The 19414-nt window shown below is 36.6% G+C and overlaps 1 protein-coding gene across 1 annotated transcript in view; it reads right to left on the reverse strand.

Moving 5' to 3' along the window:
- The window catches only part of FMN2 (formin 2), a gene marked incomplete at both ends in the record, with an annotated part of 159221 nt that overhangs the window by 70494 nt on the left and 69313 nt on the right, over positions 1 to 19414 (reverse strand). Inside the window, one exon of the mRNA XM_084202637.1 lies at positions 4357 to 4418. Within this exon, the coding sequence (XP_084058763.1) occupies positions 4357 to 4418 (62 nt within the window). The remainder of the gene's footprint in view (positions 1 to 4356; positions 4419 to 19414) is intronic.

Consider the following 19414-nt stretch of genomic DNA (forward strand, 5'->3'; position numbering starts at 1 on the left):
AATCCCACGGGCAAAGGTTAGGCAGACTCCCTATTCCTTATTTAAGCCATAATTCTCAGGTTGTGTATGCAAAGAAGTAACAACTGTCAGAGACACAAAAGCTAAGCACGATCCACTCGTGGGCAGGCCAGAGCAAAACTCAAGAGAGAAGGCTTACACCCTTCACCAAAATCAAGAAGTTGAAGTATACAGTCCAAGTTCAGACTCAAACCTGAATTTCAAGTCACTTATTATGGCTCAGGTATCCACAATTGTGATCAAGGTACTTTAAATTCTGACAGAAAAGGAATAATGTGTCTATTGCACAGGCATTTTTAAAGAGCGTTTCTCAGAATTTTACCAGCTTTCTTTATTGCTAATTCCTATTTTTTCTCCAATTTACAAATGGATAATTTTAAAAAAAGCTTTTATATTGCCTTCCAAATATGTGTCAAGAGAGAACACATTCAAAAAATATTTCTCATAAAAGTCATTAACCTGATTGCATTAGCATCTCTTTGAATGTTACTGCTCTTTGTTTCCTTGAATTTTTGCTAGCTACAGATATATATAGCATCAAAAGTGGAAAAAAAATTATGTACTAGAATTTTATATTAACGATATCTAAAATCAGATAACATAAATCTGAATTAAATTACTGCAAAAATATTCTACTTCAGTTTCATTCTTTTCCCATTTTCTTTCAGAGTATGAATTTAGCCCATATTTGCTCTTACCAAAGTTCATAATGGCCCTTTTTCCATCTCACAACATAAATCTTATACATTTCCTGCTTAGCTTTCTCTTTCCTTACAACAGAACCCTAGCTCTGAGTTTAGATTAGTTTCAATGTATGGAATTAAACTTTTTTGCAAACTTGACTTTAAAATTTTGTGTTATATATTTCAAACCCATTGAGTGAATTGTCTAAGGAATTTTGTCAACAGCAGATGAAACAAGGATATACAGAGGTACCCTGGTTAATAATAAATATCATATTCTTTTCAACCTGGATCATCAGAACTCAAGTACAATTTGGCTTTGCCAAAAAAAAAGACATCACATTGTAATTGCTAGTTTAAAATAAGAAAAAAAAAAGACAAGAAATAATTGAGGAGAAAGTTTGAATCTTAATGGCAGAGAAGTGTGATGCGCTTCAGACTTGTGGATGCCCTTTCTCTCTTGCAAAGGCATTTTGAGGTTTTTGAAAGCATTGACATAAGTCTTTTAAAGATAAAGACTGAGGTCAATTTACTGGGAGCCTAATTATGAAAATATGCATGTTTCTTTTGTAATGCAAAAAGGGCAAATCCATAGATGAAAGATGATAAATTATTCAATAGCAGTTTTAATCCACTTTTATACAACTGTTTTCATGATATAGCAAACATGCAAGCAGAAGCAGACATACCTTGTTTCAGTGATGCTTAAGCTACAACCCCAGCTGCCAAGAGGCAATCTGTTTTCAAAGTAAACATTCACTGATTTGCCAGTTGCTTCATTTTTCATCACAACCAATATGTCCTAACGTTGTACAGCAAATGGAATTAATTTTACCTGCCTTCTCTCTAGTTATAGCTATCACCTGATTGCATTGTTATTAAAGAATTTGGAAAAGCACATTTACATGTAGTTTCATCTACAAAGATTCTCTTATTAAAACTGTCTAGATATTAATTCATAACTAATTACCAACATGTATTTAAACAACTCTTCACAAAGCAAGCTACACAACCACACCTAAGAGCTATTTGACTGTACAGTACAATGCTGCCCTAACACAGTCTTTCTCACTTAATACAATTCAACTTAATAATATTAAATAAATTATTGAGGGCTTGGGTCTTTGGTGGGGTGTGGGCTTCTTAGTTTATAAAAAGTCACTAAGATATATACAATATCTTTGTGGTTTAACAGGAGTTTAATTCCTCAGTAAACAGGAATTGAACCCTCGGGACTGTGGCTTTTGAAATTAGGGTGTGTTTAGGTTTGGAGACTGCCCAAATTTCATTCACATTTAAGAAGGGAAAGCACTATGCCAGACACATGCAATCAGAAAAAATGATTACATTCTGAAGGAAGACTGTAAAACAAATGCTCCCATATGTTCCATACAGATCAAATAGAAAGACTGAGAACTAGTACAGTGGTATTTAAATACCCAGCAAAAAAAAAATCTCAATCCAATAAAAAACCCTTAAGAACTAAAAATTAAGTTAATGGCTAAGAAGTAAATTCTGCAAAGTTATTCCCACTTACAACACAGGATGAGATTGAGAAATAAGGGAGGAATCAAGCATGCCAGGCTCTCTGGTACCACCCATTACTTACAACACTTATTGAACAATATTGTTATAATTAGTGAAGCTAGCAAAGGAAGAAAATGCAAGGTCTGAAGTGTTTTGACCAAAGGCTGAAAGGAAAAAAAGAAAACAAAAGTAAACTAAAAAGAAAGCTTCTCCCAAGACAGAGTTTTATCAAAAAGAAGATCCAGGATTAAAATTCAGGTCCCCTTATAAAATCCTATCCAAGTAAACTTAGGGTTTTTCTTGTAATCTGTTTGGTTTTTGGTTGTGGTTTTGCTTTTTATTATATTTGCTTGGGTAGAAAACAGAAAAAAGTTGGACCGGTCTGTTTTCTATTCAAAGCAAAGAAATATATTAGACATTTGAAAATTTGAGTCTTTCCTGAGATTTACACATGGTATTTTCCTTAATCAGGACATTTCCTAGACATTTTCTGTAATAAGTGAAGGTAATTAGAAAATGGACACAATGACATTTGGTTATTTCAATGAACTGCAAATTTGCAAATAATCCATTATACTCAGATTCTGAAGTATATTAGAGATGACATTAAGTAAACTTCTGAAAGGTTTTTAGTACATTATCAACATAAGAGGAATATATTTTCAAACCAAGGTAAAAAAAATAAATCTTGTTCACAATAAGAAAGAGAAGTATGCAAAAACTGATTGTGACTGCAGTATCTATTCCATACTTCCTAAAAGAAAATCTCTCACATTCACACACATGAAACTTATAAAATTAATTCAAATTTTTTGCATGCTAAAAACTGCATGACATGGAATATATATGTACTGTGTAAGGAAGTAGATTAAAAGTAATTTAAAATAAAATACCATAGGCCAAAACAAAAACATTGTGGAGCAAAGAAGCAAAGTGTTCATATAGATTTGGAATGTTGTTAGAATAGGTTTTTCTTTTGACCATTATCTTTCTGAGCAGTGTTGGTTAACCTAGTTTTTCAGGGATGAATAGTAAAAGTCCTTTCTAGCTCTTGTCAGACTTTAGGTTTTTTTCTGTTTTGTTTACCTCCTCAGTTTTTCTGTAAAGTGGACTAGAGATTACTATCTCTCTTTTTGCACCTCAAAGTGGATTATTTAGAGGGACTTCATAAACCATCAAATCATTCCAAAGCAAGTGACTAAAAGCTAAAGCCTAAAAACCAAATATCTGAAAGGTGTAAAATTAATTAACATTATCAAAACTACAAGAGGGAAGTTAAGGATCTAGTACAAGAACATACACTGGCCTTCAATGCTGTTCTGTGGCTCACAGCTTTACATCTCATATTTCCAAGTTCTCTGGAGGGCAAAGAGAAAGCCTCCTCACTCTTTCAAGAGATGCCTAGCCAGACCTCCACATATTCAGGGGCAATATTCACTGGCCTCAGCTGAAGGCAGAAACACTTTTCTAAGACACACCATTCTGAATTTGTCACATGACAGGTTTTGTCAAGTTTTAGAACAACATTGAGCATATTCTGAATCCCTGATTTTACATACCTAAAGGTTAAATCTTTCTGATTATTACTACCAGACATTTATGAAGCCCCTGGAAGTTTACACTACTTTCTATTACATAACCTTAGAGAAATTCTTTTCCTTTCAAAGAATTAAAACTATTTTGGAGTAATACCTGAAGCAACAATACTTAAATGCTCCAGTTCCATAAAGACAATGATTTCTGTTATCAAAAGTTTTTTTTGGTTTAGCAGTATTTTTATATTAGTGAAATTACAAAGTGAAGTCAAAGGTGTGGAGCACAAGGTTTGGTAGCATTGATCAATGACTGCCACACCCAAGAAGCAAAAAAAGGAACAAAACTGTGTGTCTTTAGTCATTTAGAAGCTGATGATGTTACTTATGTAGAAATACATGCACTTCATAAAACGCACAATGGCAATAAATGCAATTAAAATACTTGGTACTTTCATTGCTTTTGGGGAAAATAAAATCACTTCAAAATAGGACTTCTTCTACAAGCTTTCTGAATATTACTGATGCTAAGTAAAAATACCTTCACGTGGACACACAGTATTCTTACATTTTATAGACTTCCCCTGATTACTCACATTCTCATACAGGGCTTGCAGCGTCTCTAGGTCAACCACAGAATTGTCCAAGTTCACAACAGCTATGAAAAAGAGAAAAGAAAAAAGAGTTAGTTGTTCAGGATGATAATCCAGCTGTGAAAGAAATCTGGTCACAATACTCAGCAACAGTTTTTTATGACCTACTGGTCATACAGCTTAAGGTTTTAACTTTATTAATTCCTTGAATAGTGCAGTATAGTATAGCTAGAAACCTGGCAGAGCCAGGTGTCAAGTGTTAAAGAATTCATCTCCCTCCCCCCAAACACACAAACATGATCCCACAAGTATGGCCATAGTCAGAGATCAGAGATAAGCTTTACATCAGACTTTCATGGTCCAGCTGAAAGCATTATAAAAATTTGTAAATCTGCACCACAGCCACACACACACACTCACACAACAAAGCTCATTCCTGTCGCTGGTTGACTTCAGTCTTAAACTCATTAATCCATAAGTCAGCCAGTTAACTTCAAAACACCTGACAAGGGTCAAGTCTTCTATGCACTAAGCCGACACATTTAGTATGGATACAAAATATGCCTTTCCTGTTCCCAACCAATTCTGGCGCCACACACATGCTGTATTTTTTTCACCATCAAAAAGCCCCAGTGGAACAGCTCAAATAGAGTGATTTCTACCTACCTAACCTGGATTAAAAAAAAAATCATTTAAGAGGTATACACATTTAGAAATGGAACCCTGACTCCCCACTTGTTAGAGAAACATTTCATAAGGCACAGGAAATATTTGTGCTAACTATTGAAAAATTGTTCTCAGCTAATATGAAGATTTATTTTTCAAATAGTGCTTTTAATATTCCTCTTGCATATTTTTGCAAGCACAGTGACTATTCATTTAAAAACTATATAAATCCAGTTTTCCGCATCTAGATCTTGAAATTTAGAATATTGCATTAGAACATATATGATGGCAATGAATAATTTTTATCATACCACACCAGTCTTTTCCTACTTGGCACTTCATTAATTTATACCCCTTTTCTGTAATGGGCTTTTTGTGTGTTTGTGGTGTGTGAGTGCACTTGTACAATAAGCTAAATAATTCCCTGGGTGAGATTAATCTAGAAATTGCAACACTGATCAGAGCTAGAGACCCAGCACCAAGTTAATTTTTGTCCCATAAATCCACGTCCTTAATAGTCACAGAGAAATTCTGTATACACCTAAAGACTACAGAATATAATTCAAGCTCATGTGTTTCTGATTGCCATCTAGAGATAGCACTCTGAGTCTGGGACTTATCATGTTTCCCCTTTCCAGGCCTGAGACATAGTTTTAGTTGCAGTTTAAGAAAATTATAAACAAAAAAGTGTTGACCTTGATTAAACTAAGCAGGTCACACTGTATCTCTAAGCACACCAGGAAGCTAGCTTTTAGGACTAAACTAAAAAAAATTTTAAAATTCTTTATTTTTTCAGAAGTAAGGTGGGTTTTTTTTCCTATTTTTCCCTTACCAGAAAGCAAAGTAGCAGCCTACGTAACAGTTAACAGTTCAGGAAGCAACATGTTTTTTGTTTTCTATTGGGGTAGGGGGCACATGCAAAAATCTGCTACTAATTATTTCGGGTATTTATAAACTTCCCTCCCTCATCCAAGTGTAATAATTGTCACAACAGAGACTTAAAGATGCCCGCTACACAGGGCATGGTATTATACATTGTATTTAAAAATCCCTGTTGCTCAATAAGACTATCTGTATGCTTAAACATTGTATTTAAAAACCCCTGTTGCTCAATAAGACTATCTGTATGCTTAAAAATGTGCCAAATTGGCCTTGTAGAACTGGACACTAAAATTAGCATGCAAATAGAAACTGGGTCGAGATAGGTTTGAGAGCTCTGCTTTAAGAAAACACTAACATCAAAGCCTACATACAAACAGCATTATTAAAGCCAGGATACATTATAAAACTCAGTTAATACTATCTAACATTTCAGCACTTTTATGCTTATGCAATGTTTTCATATATGGACACACTTACAACCCTTCAACTATTTATTTGGAGTTGTGGCTGTCTTCTCCCTACTCTACCCCCCTTCCTTCCAGAGACTGTCTACTCCTGAGCTAAGAAATCCAACATAAGTTCCTGCCCTGACTTTTGCTCAATGTTAAGATCACCCACGGATTACTGAGGGAGCAATAGAACACTTTTGTTTGAATGCTTGCAGGAGATAAGAGAACGCCTGGCAAACACAATGGTGCCAGGTCTGTGTACTTTCAACAAAACAGGTATGCAGAAGAGTGTACATACTTCAGGGAGCTGCTTAAAACAAATCAGTCTGAGACAAGGACATGGAGAAGTTAGATCCTAGGATATATCCTTCAAGTCTCTGCTTCCAAAGAGAAATATATTTCTATATGTTTCACCTAAACCTGTATATGTTCATAAGTAGCACTGCAACATCTCACTAGGATTTTTCCATGTACACCTTAGGTGTGCTCCCCATACTCTGAGGAGTGAGGATATGAGCTGCTGTTCTTAGGCAAACCTGCAGCACTGCCATACAGAACACAATAGCTGGCAAAATAAATCGGAACAATTGCATATTTAATTCCATTATCTAGGCAATTTGAGCCGAAAAAAACAATGATGTCTCCTTATGTAGTCAAGCTTACTAGTTAAACATGCCCCCTACAATCAGCATGACTACACAAACATCTAACCAAAGGATTCCATATGTGGTGGCAATAGAATGATGAAATGCAGACAAAGATTAATTTCCTTGTATGAAAATATCTTTAGCCATGCTGCAGTTCCAGTGCACTTTGATGCAAACAACTGGAGAAGGGTTTGTATTAGTCTTGCAGACAGCAGATATTTTCACCCATGTCACTGGTTTAGAAAGTGATTTTTTCTTGTTTCAAAGCTGACATTGAAATTTCCTGGCCTTGACTACTATGAAAGTGAAGAATATCTATTGGCTTTTGCTCTAACAGAAAGAACTTTAATCACATCAGACCCAGAAATTTAGCTCTTACTATCAAGATCTCACAGTTTTGTTATTTTCTTGCATTCCTATTACCAGTGCTGCCTATTAAACCAGCTCCACTTTCAAGCCCTAAAACTTTAAAATTATTTGATCCATATATATAATTCTGTATCTATACAAATACATAGATATAATTCAATCAAATTTGACCCAAGCATGTCCAGATGCCCACAGAAAAAAAATAATGGAATTACAAACCAACAATTTCTTTTTCTATTTAAGCAAGCCAGGGTCAACACATGACTACAAAAAATCCACCCAGTAAAAAGGAGGGATTGGGGATTAATCACAAATGATTAGTTGATACTGTAAAGAACAGAGGAGAAGAAGAAGAAATTTCAAATATTTATAACCAAATTAAAGGTTTTGGGGAACTCTTGCTGCTCCTCAGCTTTCCTGATATTGTCACTATTTTGGTTACAATCTACATGGAAATCTAAACTGGTATATTTGCAACAGAAATTATATCTTATTATCTAATAGCAGAATATGAAAATTTTAGCAGAATGGAACAGTTTTCTTTCTATTCTGTATTTCTACCATATAAATTGAATTTTAAAAAAAAAATATATAAATACAATCTCACATTAGAAAAGCCAATTTAAATATTAGATTTAGAAGCTGGAAAGACAAAAGAAAAAGTCAAGCAGAGAGACAAAGATTTACTATTTTTATTAATATCAAGTGATTTGCTAGTGTAGAAGTTATGTCCCCTGACAGGAGCATATGTTGCTTGTAAAAAAGTGAGATTAAGACACATGATTAATCCAGAGGCATATTTGAACTGAAAACTGATTGACCTTCTTCCATGTACACAGAAGACAACTTAGAACAGAGACATAATTTTAAAAAACCAAAAAACCAAAAAAACCCACCAAAAAAATAAACCAGCAACAAAGCAAAATAAAAAAAAAAAAAAAAATTATCACCACCCTCAAGTCTTCAGGGCAAGACAGTAACCAAGCCAACAAGAAGATCAAAATTCTTGCCAGCAAATGTAATTCTGAGGAGGAAATGTATGAGAAAACACTATCAGCAGGAAGCTCCAGGACGCCCAGTGTTTTGTCAGGAAGACCATAAAAGGAAGTTGCTGTACTTTTTCCTTTGTTAGACAGATCACTGCTGTTGATATATCTAGGAGCACATGAACTACCAGCTGCCACTAAACCAAAGCCAATAGGCAACGCAGACACAGCCAACCTACATTTCCCTGTGGCTATGAATCTATATTCACCAGTAGTACCACTTACAGAAGCTGTTAGAGAAAAGACAGCTTTCCTACAGCTACCCAGCCCTTAGAAACCTTATTTTGTTTCAAAGTCCAAAGCTTTGGAATTTCCTTTTAAAATGACAAGGCCAAAATTCAAAGTTTCCCACTGAGTAGAATTTCAGAAAGAAAAAAAAAAAATGTTATAAACCAGACCCTTCGGATCCAACTTCTGTGTCAGAAAACTCTCATTAGCACAATCACATATTGAGAAAACTGGTATTCAGTTGAATTCCTAGTCTTAGCCTTTCCTTTTCTCAGGGCAGGTTTCAAATCACACTCAATTTCTCTGGCCTTTCCAAGTATGCTTCCTAAGCTTTTCTGTTTCTGGACTCCATCGAAAATTGTCTCCTTCTTGAAACCTCCTGGAAGCACAGCTGTGTCCCAAAAAAACCTGACTAAGCACTTTCCAAATCCTACTTGACTGGTAACAGATTACAGTTTAAGTCCTCATAAAGAAGCAGTAGCTGAATTAAAGCCACATCTGAACCTGCACTGCCCTACTCAGATGCATCCTTCAGGGATATGAACAAGGAAACCACCCATCCAAGTCCTTCCTGCTGATTTCCACCTCAACTGACTTCTCCGTGACCCTCCAAAAACCAAGCAGTATTGCTTCAAGAGGCCACTCCTTTTTTCCTCCTGCACATCTTTGCCCCTCCTCACTCTCACATCTGCTCTCTTTCTCCAGAAGAACACCAGGAGTTTCTGCAAGACTTCACAACTTCTCTGACAAATGGCAGAAACAGATGGTCAGTACAGCAAAATACAAAGGCAGATCTATTCTTCTTCTTCACTGAGTGAAGGACCTCCTGTTTCTGCAGCAACTAACCACAGTACTCTTACCACATAGTTCTGTGTGTGGCACTCATCTGGGGGTTGCTCAGCTGTTACGCCCTTCATGAGACTCTAACATGCAAGACTATAGGATACTGAGAGGTTCCAACATCCATGGTAGTTTTTCTGGGCTTTGATCCCCAGATATGTCTACTCCACTGAAATCATCCAAACCCCAGCAATATTACTGTAAGCTGAAGAGGGAAAAAAACTGAAAAGGGATCGAGTCATACAACAAAAAAATTTACTCTGTTGTTATTAAGAACCTATATCAATATACAGAAATGTAGAAAAAGTAACCTTTATATAATTATAGTCTCAAAATTACTGCATAAGTTTTTAGACAGAACGGGACTATTAAAATTCATTCAACCAGACTTCACAGGACTTAAAATTATTTTAAAATATCTAAAAAGGTTATTTGCAAGGAAAAAAAAAGGCACATAAGTATGTGACTACGTCCAGTGTTTCACTTTGAATGATCTTCCTTAAATCATTATTTCTGAGTTAATTAAAAACAATAGTTTCCTCAAGAAAAATGTACAGGCAGTAAATTGAAAGTGGTCAAAATCCAACACCATTATAAAATTAGCATACTGGCAAAACCTTAAAAATTTCAGAACTCTGGTACAAGAAAAACAAGTCAGATAATATATAGCTTGATCAACTTTTGCTTTTATCAACAAACAAGGAAAAATAATAGATACAGAGCACATACAGAATTGGGCTGTGAATACAGAGTGGAAGTCTTCACTAACAGGTGTCTTTAGAGGAAAATGCAACAAGACACATGCAAACACAAGCAAACCAGGAAAAAAAGTTTCAATCCAGAGAATTTCATCCCGTTCATTGGAATGACTGAGAGCTGAACTTCTCACTTCAGAAGTAGAAGAATAAACACCTCATATTCTCATCAACAAAAGAGCCAAAGGAGCCTAAGAAGGTGATCACACTGCAATGACTTCTTTTGCTCCTATAAAGATTATGTTTGGATGCAATATCAAGCTACTTGCAAAATAAACCCAGATTTACATCCAATAAATACTTAGTATTTATATTTTAAAATAAACTAATCTGCAAAATTTTCAGTCTCTTATTGGTTCAATAGAAAACCCACGACTTCTAAGCTTCATATCTCTTGGTTCACCTCTCCTTCCCACCCCCACCTCCCAATCCTGCCACCCTTCCCTCCTTTTCCCCCTCCACCTGTTTTTTTGTCTTCCCCCACATCACTTTTAACATAATTCATCTAAAATTTAAAAAGTAATATTTTTATCTGTAACAGTTCCAACAATTTGGCAACTACTGCAATTTCCTGGGATTCTTCTTTATCTTAAGTAAAAGAAATGTGAATCTCCAATGCAGAAAGTTAAATCCCAAATGAGGCTTCCTGAAATAAATGTTGTGTTTACACAACAGTGCTAAAACCTTACGTCCCTGTGCTAATGTATGTTGTGGCAATCCCACAAGGGTCATGACTGTATCATTTTTAAAGATCCTCAGAAAATAAGTGAAAGAACAGAATTCTTAAACATGACTTGCATAACTGGCAAACCATCCCCCCACCCCACCAAAAACTGGTAGGTGGGGTATGGCTGCACTGAGTTACCATAAATTAATGCCTTCATATTATTACTTACCTCCTTGCCCTCCGTATCTTTGTAATATACTTGTCTATTAAAAAATACTCAAAGTTTTCATCCTGACAATGTTAAAGTGCACAAAGCACAAAGGAGACTAGGGCTTCAACACAGGTACATACAGCATGGGTCAGAGGCAAGACACCGCTTCAAACTGCTTGCACACAGTTTTACTATGGCAGTAATTCACCTTGATCCAAAGCGTGTGTAAGAAACCAGAACAGTAAACAAAATTTCCAAGCAGAAGCCATGGATTAAGTTGAGCTGTTGCTTCAACTGTTTTAAAATGACTTAAGAGTTTTAAATACCTTCAAGAACATGCACCCGCATTTCTAGGAAGCAATAGAATAAGAATCAATTAAGCAGGTATATGTTTTGTAAAATGAGAAGTAACAATAGTAGAAGACTTCATTGAAAGGACTGAATCTTTTGCATGATTTTGCTCTTATAAACATGATTGAACTTTTAGACAGCTGTCCTGTTCCCTAACTTATATCCCAAATATAAAAACTGCATCGATAGAGGTTTTCTACATACATGTAAATATGTATTCACACATACAACAAAATATATCACCAGATTTTTTATAGCTGTACACAGTTAATATAAACAGTTACATTACATACATTTCAAACAAGTGCCTACTTTGTTAAGGACAGCAGTTACTGATTATGTGAAGTCAAGCTTCATACACCTATACAGTTTGTTTACAAAAAGTGTGCAAGTTCAGCTCATAGAGAACAAATATATTTTGTTTGACTCAGAATGTCGCCTTCTTGTCTAGGCAGGAAAAAAAAAGTGGAGAGCAATGCTGTAATCCTTTCAGAATAAAATGTTTAAATACAAACATGATTGCCATTGTAGACTGTTTAATTTAGAGAGATTGTATTTCAGTTCTGGCTTTGAGAAGTTTGCTGATTTGACTATAGAGCCTACTTCAATGCTTATCTTAATTGTTTAGATAAGATTTGTTTGAATTTGGCAGGTGAAAAAAACATGGGTGTGGGATATAGGAAGGTTGAGAAAAGACTGGCATTTTACCAGAATATGCGTATTTTAAACTACAGTGCATAGAGGAGCAAACAGTCTCAATGAACCTGCCAGGGGCTGGTCATCAGGGAGTGAATTTGAAGTGTGAGACTGAGCGGCAGGATTCCAGATTTTCATCAAACTGAAAAGGATTACGATGATAACTCCCAAAACGTACTTCAGGCTTAACATATTATACAAATGCTAATAATATAATACATATTTAAATAAGTTTAAAAAATATAACTGTGCTTTATGATTATAGTAGGGGGTTGTTTGCTAGGTTCCTGACCCTTAAATGTATTTTTAAAGTGTTTCAAGAACAAGATTTCAATATAAAATTAATATTGTCAAATAGGTATATTTTATATGTAAGAATTTCTGTTACAGAAAATATAATTGTTGCCATAAAAAAACCCAGTGCCCCTTGGCTTTTATTTCAGTATCAGTCTGTACTAAGCTTTTTCACTTTCTGGTTAAGGTAATACAGTATGCCACAGGCATTTCATTGAGAGGTTCTCAAAAGAAAGATTGTCATACCTGTCAAGTATATATTTTTTGGGGGCAGACTACTAGAACATGTTATCTGAAGAATATATTTTGGGGATGTTTATGTGTCAGTATGTATTTACAGTGCATGTTATGAAAACATCAGCTCCAAAAGCACATATGCAGTAGGTCTGGCATTGTGCATCAATCTGTCTGAAGACAGACATGATCTGTAGCTTTAAATTCGTTATTCAGGTGATATAAAATTTCAGTTTCCTGTGTGCTTAACTTTTCTTTTAGATCCATACAGGCTATAACGCCTTTCAATCTTGATTTTAATGGCTTTAAGACCAGGCTAATTTTACCAGTGATTGTGTAACTGGAAGAAATTAGCAACACTTATTTGGAATACAAATAAAGCTTCTGCCTTCAAACTAATTGAGACTTTGAATTACGTGTGGATTTTTTTCAGAATTCAAATTTGCTGGCTTTTCATTTAATCCCACCTAATCTTATTCTATAAGAATAGCTCACAGTAAACAAAGTCACTTCTAACGCTGAGAAGGGCAGCCCATAAACAGAGACAAGCTTTTTAATTCTTGCTTTAGGGAGCTCATTATAAATTATCAATTTAAACAAAATGCAGGAGGAGAAGGAAGAAGAAGAAATTTATCTGGAACCATCCACTAGTGAACTGCTGTATCTGATAAAGTTATCGGGGCAGACACCTAAAACACTTTTTTTTTTTTTTTTCAAATAATAGATTCTCTGCAGTGAGCAGCTAACTTGGGGTCTTAGCTTTTTTTCTCTCAATTTATCCACAGTTAGTGCATAGTTAATGGAGCTCCTGGTGTGTCTGGTTGGCAATTTAGAATACTTACATTAAATTATCTGTCAACACTAAATGAGCTAATAACTGCCCAGCTCATAGATCTGAAAATGTAATTGCTCTTGAAACATTACCACAAAGGAGAGAGTATCTTAGGCTTTCATAGGACTCTGCTCCCAGCTTCCTTACACATCAACTACAGTTGATATCTTTATCAACATTGAAAAGAAAGATACTAAAAATAGTGATTACTCCTCAATGAAATCCAGGTGGCAATGGTAATGGGAGAGCTGCGCTTTGCTGAGCAGACCAAAACTCATCCAAAGAACTGCTTTGATTGCACTCTTTGTGATCACAATCAATGACTAATCTAAAATTCTCAAGGAGTGGCTAGAAGTTAAAGCAAGTTTTAAACTAGAGCTAGAACCAGTGTACTATCAAAAAGACCAACAAAGGAGACAGCAGAATAACCTCAGAACTTGTCTTTCTGTTGAATTACTTGATCTATTTAACTTACACAAAGTTAAGAAGCTACTTAATTACATACCTGCATGACAAGATACCTGAAAGTAGACGGCTCTGTAATTTCACAGACAAAAAACATGAAAGAATAAAGGGCATCTGTAAATTAATCTGGCAAATTCACTACGGAAAGCATATTTAAAGAGAGAGAAATCAACCTTTTGAACAATGTTTCATGGGATATGACTTCTCCATCACTTAAAGTATTTCCATTAAATCCTAGACTCACCAAAACCAACTGCAAAACTTTCAGCAACTTCAAAGAAAGCAAAAGGTTGAAGGGTCAGATTTTCAGCTGGAACTCAAGATCATTTATACTGCTAAAATGCTCATATTTATACAGACTAACAGCCTGAGACAGAAATTAGCAGGCAATATTACATAACTTGCCTTATTTAGCAGCCAGCCATTTAGAATGCTCTTTCTAAAAACCTAGACTTGAGCTGCATGTCTGCCCTTTGCTAGGTCTCTCTGAAATTCTCTACCATTCTTCTGTAACATCAGCAAGCTTAAATCATTTTACACGTACTACATGGAATGTTACTGTTTGATGATTTACAACAGAAAGTACTGGAAGTTCTTCTAGCCATGAAGATACCTATTATCATTCAGAAACAAGTTTTTGCTGTTTATGGTTTCAGCAAGCCAGTTGTGTGTAATATCACTATCCACACTAGCAGAATTAGGAAACACTGTGTGGAAACCTACAGGGTTTCAACCATCATGCAAAGCAGGTCCTCCTCTGTCTTTAATTGCTGTACAAGCAACTGTTTCAGTCACAAGCCGAAATGCAAATTTTCTTGGTCAAGAACTACAAAAACAAAACACTTGAGAGGTTTCCTCTCAAATCTACATCTCTTTCCTTCTGTCAAATGGGGTAGTATCTCACTGAAAAAAATTTACATAGTCTCAATTTATTCTCCAGATCAAATTAAAATTATATTTTTGGCACTGCAGAGAGCATATTATTGTCGCCTAGTATTCTACATGTCTGCCCTGTCTGATGTCTGGATAAACACACCAGGGATTTCATCGTATTAAGGCACGTTAAGCCTTTCACCAAATATTCTGAAGTTAGAGCACTAAGGAGCTACAGATGCTAAGAAAGTGATGTAATGATCTTGTGATCTTGTGACACCACGTTGTAAGTGTGGTGGGATTATGAAAATAATGCAAAAAGATTTTTGGCTAGGTACATGACAGATGACACAGCTTTACTAATTCAAATCACAATACTGTGATAGCTGAGTGCAGACGGATGCCTGTGTATGGTTTAAGTTCCATCTTTTTTCACACTCCAAAGCATTTCTCAAAAGCTGGTATTAATTCAAGAAAATAAAGGCTGGGATAACAACAAAAACCAAATGACCATGTATGCAGAAAACCAAAATACATACAGTAAAAGAAAAAACCCCTAGAAGTTATTTGGAACCACATATGTATGTTTATTACAGTATAATGACTATCTTTGGCCTCCTGACTTTAAGATTACGGGAGGCAGTTGATATCGGTTCAGTTCAGCAACACTGAGCGATGTTTTGCGTCTAGCAAAAGCAACTGCGATTTCACTAACAACAGAAAACACATTACATTGAAACAGGACTGCACAACCATTGCCTGGGGAGGTTTCCCGAGAAACAGCAGAACAACAGAAATTAACCTGATCTTTCATTGCCGGTGGATAACAACAAAGCAAGAGAAAGACGAGAAAGCAGTAAGTAGGAGAAATCCAGGTACCTCATAAAGTGACAGGTACAGGAACACCAACACACTGACTGCAGCATGGGGAGCAGTGGGCACTCAGACTGAGCAAAAAACCATGATTTCCCCGGCACTCTTCCTTACCCTCCCCTATCATGGATAAGGCAGGGACACAGCAAACAAGCCACTCTACCATCTTCGAATCACGCTCTCTCTTCCTAGCACTCGGACTACTGTTTAAAGGAGCTATTCCCTGCGTGCGGACCGTGCCGAGCGGCAGCGGCCCTGCCCGGCCGGGCGCCTCCCGGGCGCTGCGGCAGCGGCTCCGCTCCACAGGGCCGGGCCGGGCCGGGCCGGCCTCTCCCGGCAAGGGCGGCCGAGCTCCCGGCGGCAGGAGCAGCGCGGGCCGCTGTTGCCACCTGCTGCCGGAGCGGGGACCGGCCCGGGCAGGCGGCGAAAGCCCCGCGGTGGGCGAGGGGCCGCGACCGCCCCGCCCGGGGAGGAGCGCGGAGCGGGCCGGAGCGAGGGAGGCGAGGCAGAGCGGCGGCTCAGGTAAGCCGAGCTCAGCGGGGAAAGGCCAGGCTGTGTGAGCCATGTGTGTCATCTGACGTCTGCGAAGGGAGGATTTGTATTTACTGGTGGGGGTAATGGCTGTTCCGAGTGGAACAGGAGGACGATGGTCAGCGTGACGCTAACGGTGTAAGGCTGTACATGGTGCCATAAAGGGTTACGCAGCGCAAGAGAGGCAGCGAATACTGAAGGGAGCAAGAGCCGGGTGAGATAAAGCAGTTGGGTGTAAAAGATGCACCGCGTTCCCTATGGAGGAAGTTCTCGCCTGAGCAGAAAAAATACAGTCAGTGCCCTCTTACAGATCACTCAACAAGCAGCTTAATAATGACTCCTAAATGATATTTTACCATTTATGTGCAAGCTACCATGCCACATAGCAAACATACTAGTGTAAGGTTTAATCTGTTAGCCGTATTTCTTGAGTCGTCGTTAAGATCTAAATTTTACGGCATCAGAGTTATTACTCAAAGCAGCTAGGCAGATTTACCAAAAGAGGCGAAGTAATGCTTGATCGACTTCTGAATAAAGTACAAAGCAATTGGAGACGCCAAACCAGCCTTTAACAGAATTTCTCTATAGGGTAAGGGAATAAGATTTTTAGGAGTAACCCTATAAATTTAGATTTTACAACCAGAAATTAGCTTAAAATTGGAGGATATTTGAAAGGCTAAAGAAAGGTTGAAGGTCAGAAGAAAGCTTAAAGACACTTCATTAGAACCGCAGAGAAAAAACGTCAACTGATAGATTGAAATGCACCCTTTTCCCTCCCTTGTCTTTTCACAACCTCGATATTCCTACTCCTCCAAATCACATATATGATTAAGTATAAGAGCATGGGGGATACCTGTGAATAAAAGATACTCTTCAAAAGTGGAAATCAGCCAAAGAAAACAAAAAGCAAAGTCTTGGAAGTTCAACGTAAATTGGACAAGAACAAAAAGGTCTAAACCCAACTTGCCAAATGCATAAAGCTAGTAATAAAACTGCTTTCAAACACATCACATGTATGAAGCCTGACAGGAAACAGCTGGGCATGCAGATAATCTGGCTGTAAAAAGAGCACAAAAGAAAGAGAATCAGAAAAGGTTAAACAAACTATTTGTGTAAGGATTCGCAACCACAGAAAAGGTCAAAGAGGTTCTCAGACAAGCTCTGTACTTCTCAAGTGATATGTTTTGGGCACTGTCTCAAATTGAACAAGCTTCAGAACATACAAATAAAAATTTTAAGAGGATTCCTCAGATGATACTGGAAACTACAAACCAGTCAGTCTGATTTTTATGCCTGGAAAATGCCTATGTGTTGTACAGAAGAGCAGGTTTTTTAAAGAACATACAGCTAAACCAATGTAATGAGAGAGCATGGTAACACAATTTGTAGTAGGCACGAGCAACAAATTAAGTAGTACTGCTTTAATGGAGTGTCCATGAAGGCCCAGTTAAGAATGATCAGGTTAATACTGAATTTGCAAAAGGCTCCTCACTATCCTTACCTAAGGTTTCAGAAAAAAATATGCTGTTGTGGTATAAGAGGAAACATCTACTTGGATTAAAAGCACCCACACCAATAGATCAAAAAAAACCCAAAAAACCACCAAAAACAAAAAAACCCCAAACCTGCTCAAAAAAAAAAAAAAAAAAAAGGAAAATCAATTACCAAACTGAAAGATTATATTTTGAAGTAGAAATTGGCATCGAAGAAGCCTTACTAGGACTTCTACAGGTTTCTGTGCTGTTTAATGAACATGAGGCGTCAATGTTCCCAGATAGTAACACCACTTAAAAGCTGACCACAAGCACATATAAAAGGATCTCGAATATTCAGTGTCAATACATGCAAAGTAGATGGGAAAAAAACAACCCAGACTGTCAAAATCCTGTGATGCATACAAAATTAGCAACTGCTGCCCCAAAAAGACACCCAGATTTTTTTTTATAGTTTCCTGAAAACATAAGCTCAAAAACTAGCAGCAGTGAAGGGCAAACAAAATATCTGCAACAATACAGTAAAAACAGAGCCTGAAAGAAGATGATGTGACCTCTTGGCAGAAGCATATGGTGCACTAAGATCTTGAAAGCAGCATGCAGAGCCAGTCAGTCACCTCCTTGGCAAAGAGAAGAAAGAATCATGGACTGTAGAGTGGTGACAAGGAAAAATCAAAAGAACAGATAACATGTATGAAGGCTGTTCCAAATAAACTTTTCAGTTTGAAGCCAACTACTGCAATAAGATAAGAGACCTACGAAAATTACTTAATGAGTGGTCAAGTGCCACTCACCTTAGCTTTTTATTTTATGATTATCTACAGAGGAGATCAGGTACAAAGCTAGATAGATCTCCACTTGGCCAAATATAACATATAGTTTTTAAAAAAAAAAAAAAAAACAGATAAAAATACAGTTATAGGTACACTGAATGTTAAAAGTTTTACCTACTTTTCTTGCAATGGTACTAAATCCCCATTTTAACTACCTTGTATTTAAATTGTTGGTAGCTATATACATATTAATGGCATTAATTTTTAAATTAAAATAATTTATATGTAAAAATGTATCCAAATCTAACAAACACATGAAAAATGACAAACTGTTGTGGCAAACATCCTTTTCTTTTAAACTTTTTCATGTAATGAAAAAATATTTAACTGTATCATTGGAAGTTCTTAATTAATAGAGATTTCTTAATTTTAATAACGCTAGAACCTCTATGTAGTTCAGCAATGTATAAGAGTATGACCAGTGGAAAATACTTCTGCTATAAGAGACACAAGGTGCTGTTTTTCTCCCTGCTGCCACCCAATTTTTACATGGTACTAATGCTAACAACACACATTTTGTAGCTTTTATGCTAAGAATTTTGAAATCATCTCTCTTCTGAGTGAGTACACAGTTCACAAATGGGAAATAACAGTACAGGGTATTTTTTAGGAGAAAAGAACGTTCCTGAAACTTTTCTCTAACTTTCGAAGTTAGATCAGACTTGCAAGGAAAAAACCCATGGTTTCAACTGAAACAACAGACAGACAATGCAGTTACATTTTCTTACAAAACTTTTCTATTAAATTACATTCATATGTTCTTAACAACAACAAAAATCTTTAATTATCCAAACTGTCCAATATGGCAGTAATTAGTCTCTGCTGA

The sequence above is a fragment of the Fringilla coelebs genome (genome assembly GCF_963513975.1).
Source record: "Fringilla coelebs genome assembly, chromosome: 3".
In the NCBI taxonomy this organism is placed as follows: domain Eukaryota; kingdom Metazoa; phylum Chordata; class Aves; order Passeriformes; family Fringillidae; genus Fringilla; species Fringilla coelebs.